A 21,622-nucleotide genomic window follows, 5' to 3' on the forward strand; every position below is an offset into this window, starting at 1 on the left:
GTTATTTTTCTATGTCGGGTTGTTTGTGTTCGGCCGGGTATGATTCTCAATCAGAGGCAGCTGTAAATCGTTGTCCCTGATTGAGAATCATACTTAGGCAGCCGGGGTTCACGTGTGTGTTTGTGGGTGGTTGTATCTCGTGTTAGTGTTCGTGCCACACGGGACTGTTTTCGGTTTTGTCACGTTTGTTGTTTTTGTATTTGTAAGTGTTCTGGATTGTTTCGTTATAATAAATCATCATGAACGCAAATCACTCCGCATATTGGTCTGATCCTTCCCGCCTCTCCTCGTCCGAGGAGGAGGAAGACGACAGCCGTTACAGATGGTTTCATTATTGCGATAATTAATCGATATTGAATAAAGATGATTGTTTGAAGAAATGACAAATTCTCTCTCACTTGAATATAATTTCCAACACAAATGATATATACAACGAGAAAAGCGATCATGCGGTTTATATGTGGCTGCTAGTTCTGTGTTTGAGTGTGGTCAGGGGGTGTATTCATTCGGCCAATTCTGTTGAACAACTTTCCTTAAACGGAAGCCAACGAAACGGCAGAGTTGGGAAAAGTACTCAATTGTCATACTTGTAAAGATACTTGGGCTCCCGAGTGGTGCAGTGGTCTAAGGCCACAACCAGCTGTGATTGGGAGTCCCATAGGGCGGCACACAATTGGCCCAAAGTCGTCCAGGTTAGGGTTTGGCTGGGATAGGCCATCATTGTAAATCATCATTGAATTTGTTCTTATCTGAAAGGTTAAATAAAAACATAAATAAAATGACTCAAGTGAAAGTAACCCAGTAAAATACTACTTGAGTAAAAGTATCTGGTTTTAAACGTACTTAAGTACAGTGTTGTAAAAAGTACTCAATTGTCATACTTGAGTAAAAGCAAATGCTAAATATCAAATTCCTTATATTTAACAAACCAGACGGCAACAATTTCCTTTTTTATTACTTTTTTTGACAGCAAGGGGAACACTCCAACACTCAGACATAATTTACAAAGGAAGCATTTCTGTTTAGTGAGTCCACCAGATCAGAGGCAGTAGGGATGACCAGATTTGTGTGAATTTAACCTTCTTCCTGTACTGCTAAGCATTCAAATTGTAACTAGTACTTTTCGGTGTCAGGGAAAAGTAAAAAGTAAAAAAATACATAATTTTCTTTAGGAATGTAGTGAAGTAAAAGTAAAAGTAGTCCAAAAATATAAATAGTAAAGTACAGATACCCCCAAAAACTACTTCAGTAGTTCTTTAAAGTATTTTACAACACTGAGAAACGGTGATAAACATACCTGAATTTGACCAATGGAAACTCTCGTTTGCAACTGTTGCACTAATGAATCAATAGGGTGACAGGGAAACAGTTAATGTTCCCTGATACTATGATGTACCTACCGTGTGGGTATGTACTGTAGACATGGACGAGAGTTGAAAAAGGGTGTTTTTACAAAAGAGAATAGCAACACCTCTAGCCTTGGAAGAGAAGGATAATTGATAAACTTGAAGTCCAGTTGGATCTCAGATGCCGCTGGTCCGTGGCTTTTATTTGTGTTTCTTGCAGGAAAATTATGTCAGCAACTTTAACATCTGACTGATTCCCATGATCGTTTCCTGGCATTTATATAAATAAATGTATTCTAATAAAACATCTTAAACCTGTACAAATTAAAATAAAACTTGTCTGACAGCAGAAAACAAAAACAAAACACAGTAACAGGCCCCAGAGAAACCCACCCTCCCCACTGCTTCCCCCAATAGTTTTTATATTTTGTTTATTTAACCTCTATTTAACTAGGCAAGTCAGTTAAGAACAAATTCTTATTTACAATGACGGCCTACCAAAAGGCAAAAGGCCTCCTGCGGGGACAGAGGCCTGGGATTAAAATAAATAAATAAAATATAAATATAGGACAAAACACACATCACAACAAGAGAGACAACACAACACTACATAGAGACCTAAGACAACAACATAGCAAGGCAGCAACACATGACAACACAGCATGGTAGCAACACAACATGGTAACAGCACAAAACATGGTACAAACATCATTGGGCACAGTCAACAGCACAAATGTCAAGAAGGTAGAGACAAAAATACATCACACAAAGCAGCCACAACTGTCAGTAAGAGTGTCCAAGATTCAGTCTAAAAAAAGAGATTTAGATATTAGATTTAGAGTGTTTGTTGAAGCTCGTTCCAGTCGTTAGCTGCAGCGATCTGAAAAGAGGAGCGACCCAGGGATGTGTGTGCTTCGGAGACCTTTAAAAGAATGTAACTGGCAGAATGGGTGTTGTATGGGGAGGACGAGGGCTGCAGTAGATATATCAGATAGGGTTTTATAAATAAGCATCAACCAGTGGGTCTTGAGACGGGTATACAGAGATGACCCGTTTACAGTATAGAGTGCAGTGATGTGTCCTATAAGGAGCATTGGTGGCAAATCTGATGGCCGAATGGTAAAGAACGTCTAGACGCTCGAGAGCTCCCTTATATCTCCGTAATCTAGCATGGGTAGGATGGTCATCTGAATCAGGGTTAGTTTGGCAGCTGGGGTGAAAGAGGAGCAATTACGATAGAGGAAACCAATTCTAGATTTAACTGTAGCCTGCAGCTTTGATAGGTGCTGAGAGAAGGACAGTACACCGTCTAGCCATACTCCCAAGTACTTGTATGAGGTGACTACCTCAAGCTCTAAACCCTCAGAGGTAGTAATAACACCTGTGGGAAGAGGGACATTCTTCTTACCAAACCACATGACCTTTGTTTTGGAGGTGTTTAGAACAAGGTTAAGGGTAGAGAAAGCTTGTTGGACACTAAGAAAGCTTTGTTGTAGAGCATTTAACACAAAATCTGGGGAGGGGCCAGCTGAGTATAAGACTGTATCATCTGCATTTAAATGGATGAGAGTGCTTCCTACTGCCTGAGCTATGGTGTTGATGTAAATTGAGAAGAGCATGGGGCCTGGGATTGAGCCTTGGGGTACTCCCTTGGTGACAGGCAGTAGCTGAGACAGCAGATTTTCAGACTTTATACACTGCACTCTTAGCAAACCAGGCCAAAGACCCCTCAGAATCACCAATACTCCTTAGCTGGCCCACAAGAATGGAATAGTCTACCGTATCAAAAGCTTTGGCCAAGTCAATAAAAATAGCAGCACAATATTGCTTAGAATCAAGGGCAATGGTGACATCATTGAGGACCTTTAAGGTTGCAGTGACACATCCATAACCTGAGCGGAAACCAGATTAGCATACCCGAGAGAACACTATAGACGTCAAGAAAGCCAGTCAGTTGATTTTCCAACACTTTTGATAAACAGGGTAAAATAGAAATAGGCCTAAAACAGTTAGGATCAGCTTAATCACCCCCTTTAAAAAAGGATGAACTGTGGCTGCCTTCCAAGCAGTGGGAACCTCCCCAGAAAGAAGAGACTAGTTAAAAAGGTTGGAGATAGGCTTGGCAATGATAAGGGCAGCAACCTCAAAGAAGAAAGGGTCTAAACCAATGTTTTTGGGGTCATGTTTTTGGGGTCAAGTTTAAAGAGCTCCTTTTTTATTTAATTTATTTAACCTTTATTTAACTAGGCAAGTCAGTTCAGAAGAAATTCTTATTTTCAATGACGGCCTAGGAACAGTGGGTTAACTGCCTTGTTGAGGGGCAGAACGACAGATTTGTACCTTGTCAGCTCGGAGATTCGATCTTGCAACCTTTCAGTTACTCGTCCAACACTCTAACCGCTAGGCTACGCTGCCGCTCCCAGCACCTTGGATTCAGTGACTGCCTGCAGGGAGAAACTTTGTAGCGGGGCAGGGGAAAAATAGGGAGAAGCATCCGGTGATCGTCGCATGAGAAGGGGTGGGAGATGAGGAAATGTTGGACGGGCAAGGAGGCATGGCTGAGTCAAATAGGAATCCTGACTTAATGAAGTGGTGATTAAAGAGCTCAGCTCTTGTGCTTCTTGTCAGTAACAACCACATCATCAACTTTAAGGGACATGGGCAGCTGTGAGGAGAAGGGTTTATTCTCCTAGTCTTTAACTGTTTTCCAGAACTTCTTGGGGTTAGACCCACAGAGAGAGAACTGCTCCTTAAAGTAACTAACTTTGGCCTTCCAGATAGCCTGAGTACACTTATTTCTCATTTGCCTGAACGATAGCCAGCCAGCTTGAGTGTGCGTGTGCCGAGCCTTTCCCCAAATGCAATTCTTGAGAAGGAGTAACTCTGCAAGATCACGGTCTTGTTTTTAATTCTCATTTTCTTTATGGGGGCGTGTTTGTTAACAATACCACTGAAAATAAAAATGAAGGTCCAAGTGTCTTCGACAGAGGGGATCAAGCTGATTCTATACCATTTTACAGAGGCCAGTTCATAAAGGAAGGCTTGCTCATTAAAGTTTTTTAGCAAGCGTCTATGACAATCAGGACAGGTTGTTTCACTAAACTGCCATTACGAACACAGGCTGTAAAACAGTGATCACTAAGGTCATTACAGAAAACACCAGGCTGATACCTATCAGGATTATTTGTGAGGATAACATCGAGGAGAGTAGCCTTTTCTGGGTGTTTGGAGTCATACTTTGTGGGATTGGTAATAATCTGAGAAAGATTTAGGAAGTGTTATTGCTTTAGGACTTTAGGACTAGGTCAGGTGGCTTAAGCATGTCCCAGTTTAGATCACCAAGCAGGACAAATTCAGACTTAGTGTAAGGGGCCAGGAACTAAAAGGGTTTTACCAGGTATTGTTCATCCTGATCAGACAGGTTTTTACATGGACGATACATTGGAGATAATATACGACAACTACTAGAAATAATAGAACATCATGAAATATCTAAGAAGCAGGCCTGGTATTTATAGCGGATTTTGAAAAGGCATTTGATAAAGTAAGACTGGACTTTATTCATAAATGCCTGGATTTTTTCAATTTCGGTAATTCTCTTATAAAATGGGTAAAAATAATATATAACAACCCCAGGTGTAATATAGTAAATAAGGGCTACTTCTCTGAGAGTTTTGAATTGTCAAGAGGAGTTATTAAACGAGAATGTCCGCTGTCACCATATCTATTTGTTATGGTCATCAAAATGCTAGCTATTAAAAACAAAGGTGTCCATGTATGCCAATGACTCAAGTTTTATAATAAGTCCGCAAGCTAGATCCCTGCAATGTCTCATTGAAAATCTAGATAACTTTTCTGTACTCTCTGGACTTAAACCTAACTATGATAAGTGTACAATATTACGTATTGGATCTTTAAAAAATAAAACGTTTACATTATCCTGCAGTTTACCTATAAAATTGGCTGATGGTGAAGTAGACATACTTGGTATTCATATCACAAAATATATAAATAAGCTCTCCACAATGAATTTCAATAGAAAACTTGTAAAAATAGACAAGATCCTGCAACCACAAATTAAATAAATAAATCAAAAGTATGAATAAAAACATAATTTAGGAAGGTTTGTTGCTCTTTGTCTCACAGTTTTCCTTACAGCAGTGTCTTATTAAACGTACTATCTTAAATAATCTTAAATAAACCATCAACCTTTAATCCAATTTAACCTTTACCCTTTTCCTAACTTAAATATTTAACTTTTCCTAATTCACATTCCAACTGAAACCTATTTAACGCTGTCTTAAGCATTATATTACCACATTCCAACCCCCAGGGTTACACCTTCACGTAATCACTCCTTCCACTGTTCCCTGTGCTTGTTTACTTCCTCCTGTCTATTTATGGAAAAATTGCCCTGATTTACTCCTTAGTCATATCTCAGTTTACTCACTTACTTATGACGGTGCCTACACCTGATGATTCGTTTTTCAAATCATATGAGCAAAAAATATTTCGCTTTATCTGGGACGCTAAACCAGACAAAATAAAATGTGCCTATCTATATAATGAATATGAATTGGGTGGTTTGAGATTATGAAATATAAAAGCACTAAACATCTCTCTAAAAGCTTCACTAATTCAAAAGTTTTACTTGAACCCTAAATCGTTCTCAAGTAGATTGCTAAGAAAAGCGCATCCATTTAAAAAAAATTGCCTTTTTGCCTTTGTGCAGATTGCCATGTCTCATTTTCGATTAATTGAAAATGATACTTTTTTCAAAGTAACTCTCTTTTTCAAAGAAACATTGCAGAGCTGGCTGCAATTTCAATTTCATCCCCCTGAAAAGATAGAACAAATATTACAACAAATATTATGGCTGAACTTAAATGTGCTGGTTGATAAAATACCTGTATTTATGGGAAAGATGTTTGAAAAGGGTAATTTGTTCTTAAATGATATTGTAAATTGGAATGGTAGATTTATGTCCTTCATGGAGTTATCAGAATTGTACGGGAAGGTCTGCTCAATCCAAGAGTACAGCCAATTGATTACAGCATTACCCCCAAAACGGAGGAGGCAGGTGGCAGCAGGAGGAGGTAGGGAACTGGTTTGTCTGCCCAATATAAAGGATCAAAACTGGCGGAGGAATAACAAATCGCATAAATAGGAAAGTATTCCAGTTTCATTTGAGGACCAGGATGTTGACAACTGTGCCATACAGATTGCAAAATAGTTGGGAAGAGATTTTTGATGTACCGATTCCATGGTATGAGTTTATATATAAAACAACGCAAGATTCAAGACTTTGTGCTTTTCAGCTAAAATTATTATGTAGAATTCTTGCCACCAGCAAAATGTTGAATATTTGAGGCATAAAATCAATGAAGCTCTGCAGATTTCGTTGTGAGGATACAGAATCAATAGACCATTTATTTTGGCATTGCCCTCAGGTAGCCTGTTTCTGGTCTCAGGTTCAGGAATGGCTGAAAATGCATAGCATTTATCTAAAATTGACCCTAGAAAAAGTACTATTAGGAGATCTGGAGAGACCGGGTCAGTCAATTGCTAATATACTAATACTCTTAGTAAAATTATTTATCTTCAACTCGCAATCTGTGGATTTTATTCGATTAGATAGATTGAAATTGTACGTTAAACATCACAGCATAGTTGAAATATATGTGTTGCATAGAAACCCGAAGTGGGTGGCCAGCAGAGATAGATGGGATGGGCTGAGGGAAGCTGAGGGTTGGGAGGTGGAATTGGAGACAAGTGGGAGTGGAGTTGCTGTGCGGGAGATAGAATGATGGTCAAAGATTTTTTTTTTTAAGTCTAAATAAAGCATAATAAAAAGTATGTTTGAATGACACTGAGGGGCAGTGTTTTTACAACTAATGCCGGTTTGCCTGAGGCTGATGCCGTGCAGGTGTTTGTACACATGCATATACACACACGCATTCAAATAAACGCATACAAGAACACCCGACTGCCACTGAGCAGACTTTGAATGAATGAAAGTTTTCCTCAGCACTACTTCTGTGCATGTTGCTCATCTCATTCTCTTCTACCCTTTGGTGAAAGTGTTTCCAATCTGTCATTCCACTCATAAAAATATTGCTGTCAGTAGGCTTCGCAAATGCCATACAAATTGAACAGTATAACGCATGGCTTTCTTCACTGTATGACAGCCATTTCCGATTGGTGCCGTCTTTAAAACAGTTTTTTGATTCCTGCATAGGGTGGAAACATAAAAATGACTTTGGCCTCTTCAAATAATCAAAAGTTGGTCTGGCACCCTGACTCTCTCTTCCACCGAAACTGGACTGGTCCTGTCATCAACCTCAATGCTCTCTTCCATTGAAACTGCACTGGACCTATCATCAACCTGGATATGAATAAAATATTATATAAATGAACTAATAAAGGGCCAATTTTGAAAAACTACGAAAACACAGCAGCAGCCCCACTTTCATATCAAGTGAATGAATGACGACACAACACGTTTTTTTGTGTGGCTCTACTAACCGTTCACATTGGACTGTTGGCATGGTGATGAGTTTCAATGCATTGTCTAGTAAGAGGTGAAGTGGTAGGAACCGTGGCGATGAGGATCATAGCTAGCAAATCACTGTAGCCATATTCTCCCGCACAAAATATGAATTTGAAAGGGAAAGGACTTGATTGGTTTTACAATATGTATACTATTTGCAACCAATGGCTGTATAGAGATGAAATAAAATTAGCTAATTAACGTTTGGATATGTCAAATGCAATTTAGCTTTTAGAACGCAATGTAAAAGCAATCAGAATCAAATGAAAATGCTTATTTTAGCTAAGTAAATTATACAGCAGTAAATCACTGAAACTCAAGTGATTGCCATTTCCAACAAAATCCCCACAGAACGGCAAAATCTAGGCATTCAGAGCTTTGCTAGGCATCAAATTTGAGTTTTTCCCGCTAGCCGGTTTGAACACCCAGTTACTGTACGTCTTTACCTCAATTCTTTCTTTCTGGTACATTTACACAGCAGTAGCTGACCAATAGTATTTGCATTTCACTCATAAATTCTGATATAAAATGTTGTATTTGTAACACATTTAGGCACATATCTACTGCTTCGGCTGCACTGTCTTTGGCTTCGCTGTCCTCTCCGTCTACTCATTTACCCTGCGAACTGGGTTGTGGCATCTTCCTCTTGCCGGTCTAGCACTTCGATGTTAGCGTCGGTGGCACTGGTACTAGTACTACTACTACCGAATAAGTCGGTTAGTTTTTTACATTTACTTGCATTTGAGTGAAGACTTTTGACTCTTTTGTCTCTTAACTTTTCAGCCCCACCTTTACATTTTTTACTCTGCTTTTCCATTTTCTATTGTAGCTTGTTTTCGAGCTGTCACTGTCAATGTCAATGTGTGTGTGTGAGCGAGACAAAGGGGGCGGTGCTAAGGGTTGCATCGACGTTCGTTTCCCCCAGACCAACGGGCCTGGGGGAAAGTGTCACTCAACCTTCTGTTAACTTTTTTATTGTTAGTAAAAAATGTATAACTGGCCCAGAGGTTGACCAGCCCACCGGGAATTCTCCTGGTGGCCAGTCCGCTACTGGCTGTGGTCATGAGTAGATTTGCTTGTTTTGAGATCAAAGCAAGAGCTGCATTTAGCCACGTGTGCACATTTTGTTCATATCCTTTGCTAGTTAGTGAGTTATTAGCCCAGTTATAGATAATTTGGCGGTGACCCGTTCCTGTAGGTTCATGCTCTACAACATTCGCAGAGTACGACCCTGCCTCACGCAGGAAGCGGCGCAGGTCCTAATCCAGGCACTTGTCATCTCCCGTCTGGATTACTGCAACTCGCTGTTGGCTGGGCTCCCTGCCTGTGCCATTAAACCCCTACAACTCATCCAGAACGCCGCAGCCCGTCTGGTGTTCAACTTTCCCAAGTTCTCTCACGTCACCCCGCTCCTCCGCTCTCTCCACTGGCTTCCAGTTGAAGCTCGCATCCGCTACAAGACCATGGTGCTTGCCTACGGAGCTGTGAGGGGAACGGCACCTCCGTACCTTCAGGCTCTGATCAGGCCCTACACCCAAACAAGGGCACTGCGTTCATCCACCTCTGGCCTGCTCGCCTCCCTACCTCTGAGGAAGTACAGTTCCCGCTCAGCCCAGTCAAAACTGTTCGCTGCTCTGGCACCCCAATGGTGGAACAAACTCCCTCACGACGCCAGGTCAGCGGAGTCAATCACCACCTTCCGGAGACACCTGAAACCCCACCTCTTTAAGGAATACCTAGGATAGGATAAAGTAATCCTTCTAACCCCCCCCCCCCCTTAAAAGAGTTAGATGCACTATTGTAAAGTGGTTGTTCCACTGGATATCATAAGGTGAATGCACCAATTTGTAAGTCGCTCTGGATAAGAGCGTCTGCTAAATGACTTAAATGTAAATGTAAATGTAAATGTAAATTTGTAGTCAGCAATAGGGGAGTGGTTGTTTCCTACAAGAGCACAAAACATGCACATTTCTAGACATTTTTGAAAGACAGACAGGTTTTTGTCTTAAAGGGGCAGTGTTGTATTTTGAGACAGGTGACTACCTCACGAAGCTGGTTGAGAGAATGCCAAGAGTGTGCAAAGCTGTCATCAAGGCAAAGGGTGGCGATTTGAAGAATCTCAAATATAAAATATATGCATACATTTTTTTAACACTTTTTTGGTTACGATAAGATTCCATATGTGTTATTTCGCAGTTCTGATGTCTTCACTATTATTCTACAATGTAGAAAATAGTAAAAATAAAGAAAAACCCTTGAATGAGTAGGTGTTCTAAAACGTTTGACCGGTAGTGTACTTCAATAAACATCGGCAATTTTGCTACAACTCTTGTCTCTGTGTTGGTATGGAGTATGCTCATAGTCCATGAATGTTTATGCATTACACAGTATGTGTAGATGCATCTAACCCCGATGTCCTCTTTCCTGGCAAAGCCCACCTATTTCCTGTATCTTATGGTTAGGGCCTCATCTGCACCTAGCAACTTCATCTGCATGTTATGAGTTGATGGCTGTTTACTGATGTCAGCAAACTATTACGGAAGTGGCTTATGGACGTCTCTAACATTGTACAGCACTTGCGGGGAGAAAACACAAATTTAGAGACCTTGGAAAGGTCATGTGGTGGGAACAATGGTGGGTTATTTCTTATAAATCCCCTCCAGAGGGGAAAGTTGACAGGTTTGTTCATGTGATCAGTATGAGTCACTGTATGAGTTCCCCCCAGAAAAGGAAATGCCAATGTAGTGTTTTCAGCCTAAAAAACAGCTACCAATAACATGTGTGCGTTTGCTTACACCCACACACCTACAGTGATAAGTATATTAAGACACTGATATGTCATGACCTCATTCTCTTGATGGGGTGAGCAACTTCAGTAAAAAACATTGTTCACCAGATCATTTTTCCATAAACTCCCACAAGTCTACAATGTGTTTTCTTCAGCCAGAGTAATGATAACATCGCAATATCTACACTTTTGGATCAAATATAAACATAACCTTATAATTAGTTCACAAAAAAATATGTATTTATAATCTATTTCAAAGCTAGGAAAGGCGTTCTCTAGACTATTTCTTGAGTTCTGCTCAGGAATGCAGCAAAATGTATGAATTCAATGAGTCAGCTGAATGGTAAAGAGTGAGAGGAACTTCTCAGAGGATGCTCCCAAATACATGACACTTGCAACACTCCCCCTTCTCATGCGTCAGTTATCGATCAGTCCTACTGGAACTCCCGTTCACAGAACAGGAACTCCTGTAGTAGCAGAAAGTCAGAGACCTACAGTAGTCACACCTGGTTCATTTCTAGTCACGTCAACGGTTCTGCAAGAGCCTGAATGCCAAGGGGATGGCACATGACACCTCTCTCACGGGCTTTCGACTTGTTGGGTTGGTCCTTGCAGCATTGATTGTCAACGCAGTGTGTTTGATCTGGATTTGTTCTGTGAAGGTAAGGTAGTCTAGTGGTTACGAGCGTTGGGCCAGTAACCAAAATCTGTCTGTGTCCTTGAGCAAGGCACTTAACCCTAATTGTTCCTGTAAGTTGATTTGGATAAGAGTGTTTGCTAAATTACTAAAATGTAAATGCTATGCTGATTAATGCTGTACAGACTACATTAAATGTACAAAACATTAAGGACACCTGCTGTTTCCATGACATAGACTATCCAGGTGAAAGCTATAATCCCTTATTGATGCCACTTCAATCAGTGTAGATTAAGGGGAGGTGACAGGTTAAAGAAGGATTTTTAAGCATTTAGACAATTGAGACATGGATTGTGTATGTGTGCCATTCAGAGGGTGAATGGACCAGGTGCCAGGCGCATCGGTTTGTGCCAAGAACTGCAACGCTTATGGGTTTTTCACACTCAACAGTTTCCTGTATGTATCAAGAATGGTCCACCACACAAAGGACATAAAGTCAACTTGACACAAATGTGGGAAGCATTGGAGTCAACATGGACCAGCATCCTGTGGAGGCTTTTGACATCTTGGAGAGCCCAGGTCCCAACGAACTGAGGCTGTTCTGAGGGCAAAAGTGGGGGGGTACAACTCAATATTAGGACGTTGTCGTGAACTGTTACTTAAATTAGTTAGCTGTTAGAGGTCATTGGGCTATAAATATTAAAGTATTTACTCTATGTAGTCTATGCTTCTCTAGTGCTGCAAAGTTGACCATTTTTGTTCAATCTCAAAATAAAATTGCTTTGTTACTGCATGAGTCTGGCTCTTGGGCTTTGAGATTAGATGATTTCTATATATTATATAAGGTAACAAGACCTGGTGCACCAGGGCAAATTCATACTATAAACATCTCAAAGCCCAGAGTTAGACTCAAGACATACAAAGCTGTATTTGGTCACAGATCTGTTAGGGTTCTATACGGCCTATTTGCCAAATCACAGCAAAATCGATAGATTCATTCGATTCAGACTCCTAAATGTTTCTCTAAAAATAAATACATTAAAACATTTAGAACTGTCTGTGCAATATATTCCGCCAACATGTTTTCCTATTTTGGATACGATATGATTGTTCTATTCTTTGAGGTGTAACAGCGCTTGAGAGGATTGGTTAATTGGTTCTCCTGTTTTTTATTTTAGCATGGTGAATCATCGTCAGGAGCTGGGGTATTTCCAGTTCATGGTAAGCTTCATTCTTTGGGGGGAAGGGGAAATTACACATGTATTTGGCAATTGAACAGACATAACCATCATTTTGTTTGAAGGCAGTGAGATATTTTCTTTTCTGTTAAAACTATGCTAAAACATTTCTCCGTCTCACTGACACTTATTAACAAATTAATTACTGCGCCTGGCACCTGGGCCACTAAAGAGTTACAGGAAACTGCCCCCCCCACACTGGCGCCCACATGCTTCCCACCTGAAAACAGTTCGGAACAGTTTGTGTATATATTATGGTGACATTTTGGTCTATGGAAAGGTTTTTTCCCCAATGATTTACAGTGCATTCGGAAAGTATTCAGACCCCTTCCCTTTTTCCACATTTTGTTACATTACAGCCTTATTATAAATGGATAAAAATACAATACCCCATAATGACAAAGTGAAAACAAGTTTAAACATTTTGGCACATTTATTAAAAATAAAATCAGAAATACCTTATTTACATAAGTATTCAGACCCTTTGCAATGAGACTCAAAATTGAGCTCAGGTGCATCCTGCTTCCATTGATCATCCTTGAGATGTTTCTACAAATTGATTGGAGTCCAAATGTGGTAAATTCAAATGATTGGACATGATTTGGAAAGGCACACACCTGTCTATATAAGGTCCCACAGTTGATAGTGCATGTCAGAGCAAAAACTAAGCCACGAGGTTGAAGGAATTGTCCGTAGAGCTCAGAGACAGGATCGTGTTGAGGCACAGATCTGGGTAGGGGTTCCAACACATTTCTGCAGCATTGAAGGTCCCCAAGAACACAGTGACCTCCATCATTAAATGGAGGAAGTTTCTAGAGCTGGCCTTCCATCAAACTGAGCAATTGGGGGAGAAGGGCCTTGCTCAGGGAGACCAAAAACCTAATGGTCACTCTGACAGAGCTCCAGAGTTCCTCTGTGGAGATGGGAGAACCTTCCAGAAGGACAACCATCTCTCCAGCACTCCACCAATCAGGCCTTTATGGTAGAGTAGCCAGACAGAAGCCACTCCTCAGTAAAAGACACATGACAGCTCACTTGGAGTTTGACAAAAGGCACCTAAAGGACTCTCAGTCCATGAGAAACAAAATTCTCTGGTCTGATGAAACCAAGATTGAACTCTTTGGCCTAAATGCCAATCGTCACGTCTGGAAGAAACCTGGCAACATCCCTACGGTGAAGCATGGTGGTGGCAGCATCATGCTGTGGGGATGTTTTTCAGTGGCAGGGACTGAGAGAATAGTCAGAATCAAGGAAAAGATTAATTGAGCAAAGTACAGAGAGATCCTTGAAGAAAACCTGCTCCAGAGCACTCAGGACCTCAGACTGGGGTGAAGGTTCACCTTCCAACAGGACAACGACCCTAAGCACACAGCCAAGACAATGCAGGAGTGGCTTCGGGACAAGTCTCTGAATGTCCTTGAGTGGCCCAGCCAGAACCCGATCGAACATCTATGGAGAGACCTGAAAATAGCTGTGCAGCGACGCTCCCCATCCAACCTGACAGAGAAGAATTGGAGAAACTCCCCAAATGCAGGTGTGCCAAGCTTGTAGCATCATACCCAAGAAGACTTGAGGCTGTAATCGCTGCCAAAGGTGGTTCAACAAAGTACTGAGCAAAGGGTCTGAATACTTACGGAAATGTGATATTAAAGTTTTTTATTTTGAATAAATTTGCAAAAGTTTCAAAAAAACAGTTTTTGCTTGTCATTATGGGGTATTGAAAGTAGATTGATAAGGGGGAAAAACTATTTAATACATTAAGGCTGTAACGTAACAAAATCTGGAAAAAGTCAAGGTGTCTGAAAACGTTCAGAATGCACTGTATATAAACCCTGGATTGCTGATGCTATGTATTGGCCATTGAAAGGCTTTGAAGCCCCCGGTCGGTAATATTGGCACAGTTCTGAACTGGAATTAATGGAATTCTACAGTATTTCAATTAAATGTTATCATTAGTAATCTCTAAAAAGTATATGTTAACAAAAAAAAATATATACATTTTTATGTTAAGCTCACATAATATAATTTAAAAGAATGCATTAAGGTGTCTGTAATGTGGCAAAAACGAATGGTAAGGGAGTGCCAAGATGGAGTCACGGTGGCTTTAACACAGTGCCCCCTACCAGTCATCTAGTGTATAAATCAAAGTATATTTACATGCACAGTAATAATTAGATATTAAACCGATTATACTATAGTCAAGTAAACACCTTACTCTGCTTATCTTAATTGGCATAAGGTCAAAATTGAACTAAGCATACGCTGATTAAATCACCTGGTTTTCTGAGCATTCTTTCAAATTATTTGGACATGTAAACTAGCGGTGCGTGGGTCAGCTGTTTGGCAATTGCTAATAACCCATCCGTAACTGCCCCGCTATATGTGATAAAGAGAATATCTGAGGCCCGCACCCGACCCTAACCCTCAAATATAGAAAATGCGCTACAGGCTACAGTCAAAGACAGCAGAACCATTTTTTGACAGGGGGTGCAGGATTTTGTTTTGTGTGATAGTTTCCAACATTTTGGTAGGCTATTTGTTAGTCAACTTGTCTATAATTAGATACGTGTCGCTTCTCTTCTGTCATTATATGTTGCCCTAGAAGACTAAATAAACCCTTGCTCAACAGAATAATGTAATAGATTGATAGAACGAATGCTTCAATCTAGATGACGTCGATAAAGTTCTCTGTAATTTTTCGCAGAGCATAGAGGTTTTAGGGACTGGGAAGAAAATACAATAAACGCAAAAACAAATGGGAAAGATTTTCTGTGCAAAATGTCCAAATGACATCAGTTTGACCTGAAAAAGAAAGCTGTGAAAAAGACACAATGTGTTTCTGATAACATTTCAGTTCAGCTTTGATGCATAACTATGTGGTTGAAATACTATCCGCTTTTATGATACTTTTAGAATGAAGACAGCACCTCTACGGATCGTACAGTATATAACTGAAGAAGCCTAGGAAGAATGAGAACTTTTGAGTGAGCATGTTTGCAGTTTTATTATGCATTTGTGAAAATAAAAAGCAAAAGTGTCTTCTTTGTCCTACAGACTTGGCCAAATTCCTCAGAAGTCCCTCCTCCAATTCTAGTGTGTTCTTTAAAGGTTGGTGACCCAGCCATGACTTTGCATTGTTGATACTGTATCTGTTTATTCCTTAAATATACACTACTGTTCAAAAGTTTGGGGTCACTTAGAAATGTCATTGTTTTTGAAAGAAAAGCACATTTTTTGTCCATTAAAATAACATCAAATTGATCAGAAATATAGTGTAGACATTGTTAATGCTGTACATTTTTATTGTAGATGGAAATTGCAGATTTTTTATGGAATATCTACATAGGCGTACAGAGGCGCATTATCAGCAACCATCACTCCTGTGTTCCAATGGCACGTTGTGTTAGCTAATCCAAGTTTATCATTTTAAAAGGCTAATTGATCATTAGAAAACCCTTTTGCAATTATGTTAGCACAGCTGAAAACTGTTGTTCTGATTAAAGAAGCAATAAAACTGGCCTTCTTTAGACTAGAGTATCTGGAGCATCAGCATTTGTGGTTATGATTCCATCTCAATAAGGCCCAGAAACAAAGCACTTTCTTCTGAAACTCAGTCTATTCTTGTTTTGAGAAATGAAGGCTATTCCATGCGAGAAATTGCCAAGAAACTGAAGATCTCGTACAATGCTGTGTACTACTCCCTTCTCAGAACAGCGCAAACTGGCTCTAACCAGACTAGAAAGAGGTGTGGGAGGCCCCGGTGCACAATTGAGCAAGAGGACAAGTGCATTAGAGTGTCTAGTTTGAGAAACAGGCGCCTCAAGTCCTCAACTGGCAGCTTCATTAAATAGTGCCCGCAAAACACCAGTCTCAACGTCAACAGTTGTCATGGCCGTTAAAAGGAGGAGACCAAGGCGCAGCGTGGTATGCGTACATTCTACTTTATTATTAGAATGAACACAGAACAAAACTAACAAAATAACAAAACGAACCGTGAAGCTATACAAATGAGTGCTGACAGACAACTACACATAGACAAGAACCCACGAACACAAAAGGGTAAATGGCTCCCTAAATATGATCCCCAATCAGAGACAACGATAAACAGCTGCCTCTGATTGGGAACCATATCAGGCCACCATAAACCTACACATCACCTAGACCTACATACCCTAGACTTACAAAAACTATAGACAATACAAAACCCCTAGACAACAGAAAAACTAGCTTACCCACCCTCGTCACACCCTTACATAACCAAAATATAAAGAAAACATAGATATCTAAGGTCAGAGCGTGACAGTATCCCCCCCCAAAGGTGCGGACTCCCGGCCGCAAACCTGAACCTATAGGGGAGGGTCCGGGTGGAAATCTACCTTCGGTGGCGGCTCCGGTTCTGCACGCAGCCCCCCCTCTTTACGCTGATCCCTCCGCCTTTGTAGAACAGGACCGTGGATCATCGCCGGAGGCCCCGGACTGGGGACCGCCGCCGGAGGCCCCTGACTGTGCACCGTCGCCGGAGGCCCCAGACTGGGGACCGTCGCCGGAGGCCCCGGACTGGGGACCGTCGCCGGAGGCCCCGGACTGGGTACTGTAGCCAGAAGCTCTGGTCTGGGTACTGTCGCCGGAAGCTCTGGACTGGGAACGGTCGCCGGAAGCGCTGGTCTGTGGAAGCGGACTGGAAGCCTGATGCGTGGTGCCGGAACTGGTGGTACCGGGCTGAGGACACACACTTCAGGGCGAGTGCGGGGAAGAGGCACAGGCCGTACTGGACTGTGGAAGCGCACTGGAGGCCTGATGCGTGGTGCCGGAACTGGTGGTACCGGGCAGAGGACACGCACCTCAGGGCGAGTGAAGGGAAGAGGCACAGGCCGTACTGGACTGTGGAAGCGCACAGGAGGCCTGATGCGTGGTGCCGGAACAAAACTAACAAAACGAACCGTGAAGATATACAAATGAGTGCTGACAGGCAACTACACATTGACAAGAACCCACGAACACAAAAGGGAAAATGGCTACCTAAATATGATCCCCAATCAGAGACAACGATAAACAGCTGCCTCTGATTGGGAACCATATCAGGCCACCATAAACTTACACATCACCTAGACCTACATACCCTAGAAATACAAAAACTAGCGTACCCACCCTCGTCACACCCTGACCTAACCAAAATATAAAGAAAACATAGATATCTAAGGTCAGAGCCTGACAACAGTGAAGAGGCGACTCCAGGATGCTGACCTTCTAGGTAGAGTTACAAAGAAAAAGACATATCTCAGACTGGCCAATAAAAATAAAAGATTAAGATGGGCAAAAGAACAGACACTGGACAGAGGAACTCTGCCTAGAAGGCCGGCACCCCGGAGTCGCCTGTTCACTGTTGAGGTTGAGACTGGTGTTTTGTGGGTACTATTTAATGAAGCTGCCAGTTGAGGACTTGTGAGGCATCTGTTTCTCAAACTAGACACTAATGTACTTGTCCTCTTGCTCAGTTGTGCACCGGGACCTCCCACTCCTCTTTCTAGTTTTATTGCTTCTATAATCAGAACAACAGTTTTCAGCTGTGCTAACATAATTGCAAAATTAGGTCAAAAATCCTCGCAGCAAACATGACTCATCCCAGCATGCTCTCAGGAAAACAGGAAAACAGAATATTATTCACTAAGTAACTCCAAAGCCTTCTTTGTATACCTGTATATCTTTCTCAGGACAGCAAAATGTACACTGAGTATACAAAACATTAAGAACACCTGGTCTTTCCATGACAGACTGACCAGGTGAATCCAGGTGAAAGCTATGATCCTGTCACGCCATGATCTGTTTCACCTGTTCTTGTGATTGTCTCCACCCCCCCCCCCCCCCCCAGGTGTCGCCCATCTTCCCCATTATCCCTTTTGTATTTATACCTGTGTTCTCTGTTTGTCTGTTGCCAGTTCATCTTGTTTGTCAAGTCAACCAGCGTTTTTCTCAGCTCCTGCTTTTCCCCAGTCTCTCTTATTCTCACCCTCCTGGTTTTGACCCTTGCCTGTCTGGACTCTGAGCCCGCCTGCCTGACCACTCTGCCTGCCCCTGAGCCTGCCTGCCTTCCTGTACCTTTGCCCAACTACTCTGGATTATCAAACCCTGCCTGCCTGACCTGTTGTTTGCCTGCCCCGTTGCTGTAATAAACATTGTTACTTCAACACAATCTGCACTTAGGTCTTACCTGAAACGTTATAGATCCATTATTGATGGCACTTATTAAATCCACTTCAATGAGTGTAGATGAAGGGGAGGAGACTGGTTAAAGAAGGATTTTTAACCCTTGAGACATTGATTGTGTATGTGTGCCATTCAGAGGGTGAATGGGCAAGACAAAAGTTTTAAGTGCCTTTGAACGGGGTATGGTAGTAGGTGCCAGGCGTATCGGTTTGTGTCAAGAACTGCAACGCTGCTGGGTTTTTCACGCTCAACAGTTTCCTGTGTGTATCAAGAATGGTCCACCATCCAAAGGACATCCAGCCAACTGGACACAACTGTGGAAAGCATTGGAGTCAACATGGGCCAGCATCCCTGTGGAATGCTTTCGACACCTTGTAGAGTCCATGCCCCAATGGATTGAGATTGTTCTGGGGGCAAAAGTGGGGGGCTGAAACTCAATATTAAGAAGGTGTTTCTAATGTTTGGTATACTCAGTGTGTACTGTGTGAAACAAAAAACTAATTTGAATATAAAAAGTTCCTTACTCCCTACATTTACCTATTTTTTGGTTTTCTCTGCCGCAGCTCTCCCTACCAAACAGAGCTTTGCTGAGCTAGGTGAGCTGGAGTGGGAGGAAGAGAGGAAGGAGATGGACAGCATGTTCCTGACCAAGAGTAGGACCCACATCCAGGTGACCGAGTCACGCTGGTACCTGGTCTTTGTCCAAGTCACCTTCAAGCTGCCAGCAGGGAAGGAGACCAGAGACCTAATGCTAAGGCTGCATTTCACCTATTCGGAACAGACGGACCAGATTGCCAGTGCCTTCGACACACGGCAGTTGCTGGAAGAGGAGCAAGATGCCACTCTGAGTTTCTCTGTCCTTGTGCGGGTGGGGCCGGAGAATAGACTGTCTGTCCTGGCAAGCCACAGGGCCCTGATTGATTATGAGAGGAAACCAGTCTCCACCTACATCACCATCATTGGATGCTCTGACTAGCCAAACTGGCCTGGCGTGTGGGCCAAGGTCTACTAGCTTTGGAATCACTGTCTGTATGCCAATCAAATGCCCACACTTAACAATGAAAGAAACAAGTACATCACCACAACCAAAGACAGGCCTAGATTCAATCTCTAAGCTGAATATCAGTGTAAAGGCGTCCGCATGCTTCCCAGCCGAAACAGTTAAGAAGAGTTGGTGCATACAGTTAAAGTCGGACGTTTACATACACCTTAGCCAAATACATTTAAACTCAGTTTTTCACAATTCCTGACATTTACTCCTAGTAAAGTTTCCCTGTCCTAGGTCAGTTAGGATCACCACTTTACTTTAAGAATGTGAAATGTCAGAATAATAGTAGAGAGAATTATTTATTTCAGCTTTTATTTCTTTCATCACATTCCGAGTGGGTCAGAAGTTTACATACACTCAATTAGTATTTGGTAGCATTAGCCTATCAGAAGCTTCTAAAGCCATGACATTATTTTCTGAAATTTTCCAAGCTGTTTAAAGGCACAGTTAACTTAGTGTATGTAAGCTTCTGACCCACTGGAATTGTGATACAGTGAATTATAAGTGAAATAATCTGTCTGTTAACAATTGTTGGAAAACTTACTTGAGTCATGCACAAAGTAGATGTCCTAACCGACTTGCCAAAACTATAGTTTGTTAACAAGACATTTGTGGAGTGGTTGAAAAACGAGTTTTAATGACTCCAACCTAAGTGTATGTAAACTTCCGACTTCAACTGTGAATATTTTAGTCTGGTAAACGCATCTGATTCTAAGATTTCCGAATGACACTCTGAAGTATCCATTCTAACAACCTACGACTTTGATCTCTTATGAACACAACCAGAGACTTTCTGTCGACTCTCTCCAGCAGACAGACCGGCGACCACAGAGAGAGAGACAACAAGACATACACTCATAAATTTGTAAATTGAAATGTCTTTTCGAATGAGCGGTCATTCATGTAAGATATTAGCAATTTCTATGAGTGTATTTATCAGCTATGAGTTTTGCGCTCTTGAGTGGTCCCGCTTTCCTTTGTCTACCAAGCCATCATATCGGTTTCGTCCGCTAGAGACTTTTTCTTTGTATCATGTAATACCCCATGTGTGAACTAATTGTGTGTGTTTTCATGTATTTCTGTGACTTGATTAGTTAGTTAGTATAAATAAATAATTAAACCAATTTGTATATCGCTGATTCATAATTTATGCTAGGGTTCGTGCAGATATTCAAGGGTTTGCGACACTCAGTAATGAGAACTGATGAGGTAATAATTCATTAATAGCGACTGTTTTGATAAGATATGAAAATATCTGAAGAGTTATAGTCGGGAAATTAACACTCTATAAACAACATTTTCCCATGGTGCCCCGACTTCCTAGTTAATTAAAGTTACATGATTAGTGTAATTGCGTATTTAAATTACACAGAGAATTTATTTGATAATATACAGTCCTCACATTTAATGATAGTCCAGACACGACAGCCTTTACAGCATGATTTAAATTTAAAGGCAATGTTCTCACGTTCGTAGAGACTGCATTCACGGTAAACACTGCATATGTCGGCTCAATCGGAAATTACCTTTAAATTTCAGGTTCTATACCGCTGAACTTCGGCGATACAGATTGTATCCAGACCCTAAACTATAGGCGAATGTATGTCTTTGATCTTCAGTACAATGGCAAGCAAAACATTTAAAAAAAAACTGTGCTCTTGTTATGAGCTGTCAATTGGTCACTGCTGGCTTGTTTATGACGTGTGACAGAGAAACTGTAGTTAGGATCAGTGGTGGTGATAGACATGAATATAGTCACGGGCACGAGGCAAGCGGGATGGGTGTATAGGATGTCCACCAGTCAATGAGCT

The 21,622-nt window shown here is 41.4% G+C and overlaps 1 protein-coding gene across 1 annotated transcript; it reads left to right on the plus strand.

Annotated features, from left to right (window-relative positions):
* The first annotated feature begins 11,172 nt into the window (after positions 1-11,172).
* Positions 11,173-20,910, plus strand: LOC139551926 (uncharacterized). The gene is made up of 4 exons (XM_071363263.1): positions 11,173-11,346; positions 12,500-12,542; positions 15,614-15,667; positions 19,327-20,910. Exons 1-4 carry the CDS (start codon positions 11,245-11,247, stop codon positions 19,737-19,739), a joined length of 612 nt encoding a protein of 203 aa, XP_071219364.1. The 5' UTR covers positions 11,173-11,244; the 3' UTR covers positions 19,740-20,910.
* The last annotated feature ends 712 nt before the right edge of the window (positions 20,911-21,622 follow it).

The sequence above is a fragment of the Salvelinus alpinus genome, chromosome 24 (assembly GCF_045679555.1).
Source record: "Salvelinus alpinus chromosome 24, SLU_Salpinus.1, whole genome shotgun sequence".
NCBI classification, from domain to species: domain Eukaryota; kingdom Metazoa; phylum Chordata; class Actinopteri; order Salmoniformes; family Salmonidae; genus Salvelinus; species Salvelinus alpinus.

Bases quoted from the DNA above. Each gene is read 5' to 3' on its own strand.
- LOC139551926 (XM_071363263.1), top strand. From the start codon at position 11,245: ATGGCACATGACACCTCTCTCACGGGCTTTCGACTTGTTGGGTTGGTC. The intron at 11,347-12,499 runs GTAAGGTAGTCT...TTTTTATTTTAG, and splicing joins TCTGGATTTGTTCTGTGAAG to CATGGTGAATCATCGTCAGG. The intron at 15,668-19,326 runs GTTGGTGACCCA...TCTCTGCCGCAG, and splicing joins TTCTAGTGTGTTCTTTAAAG to CTCTCCCTACCAAACAGAGC.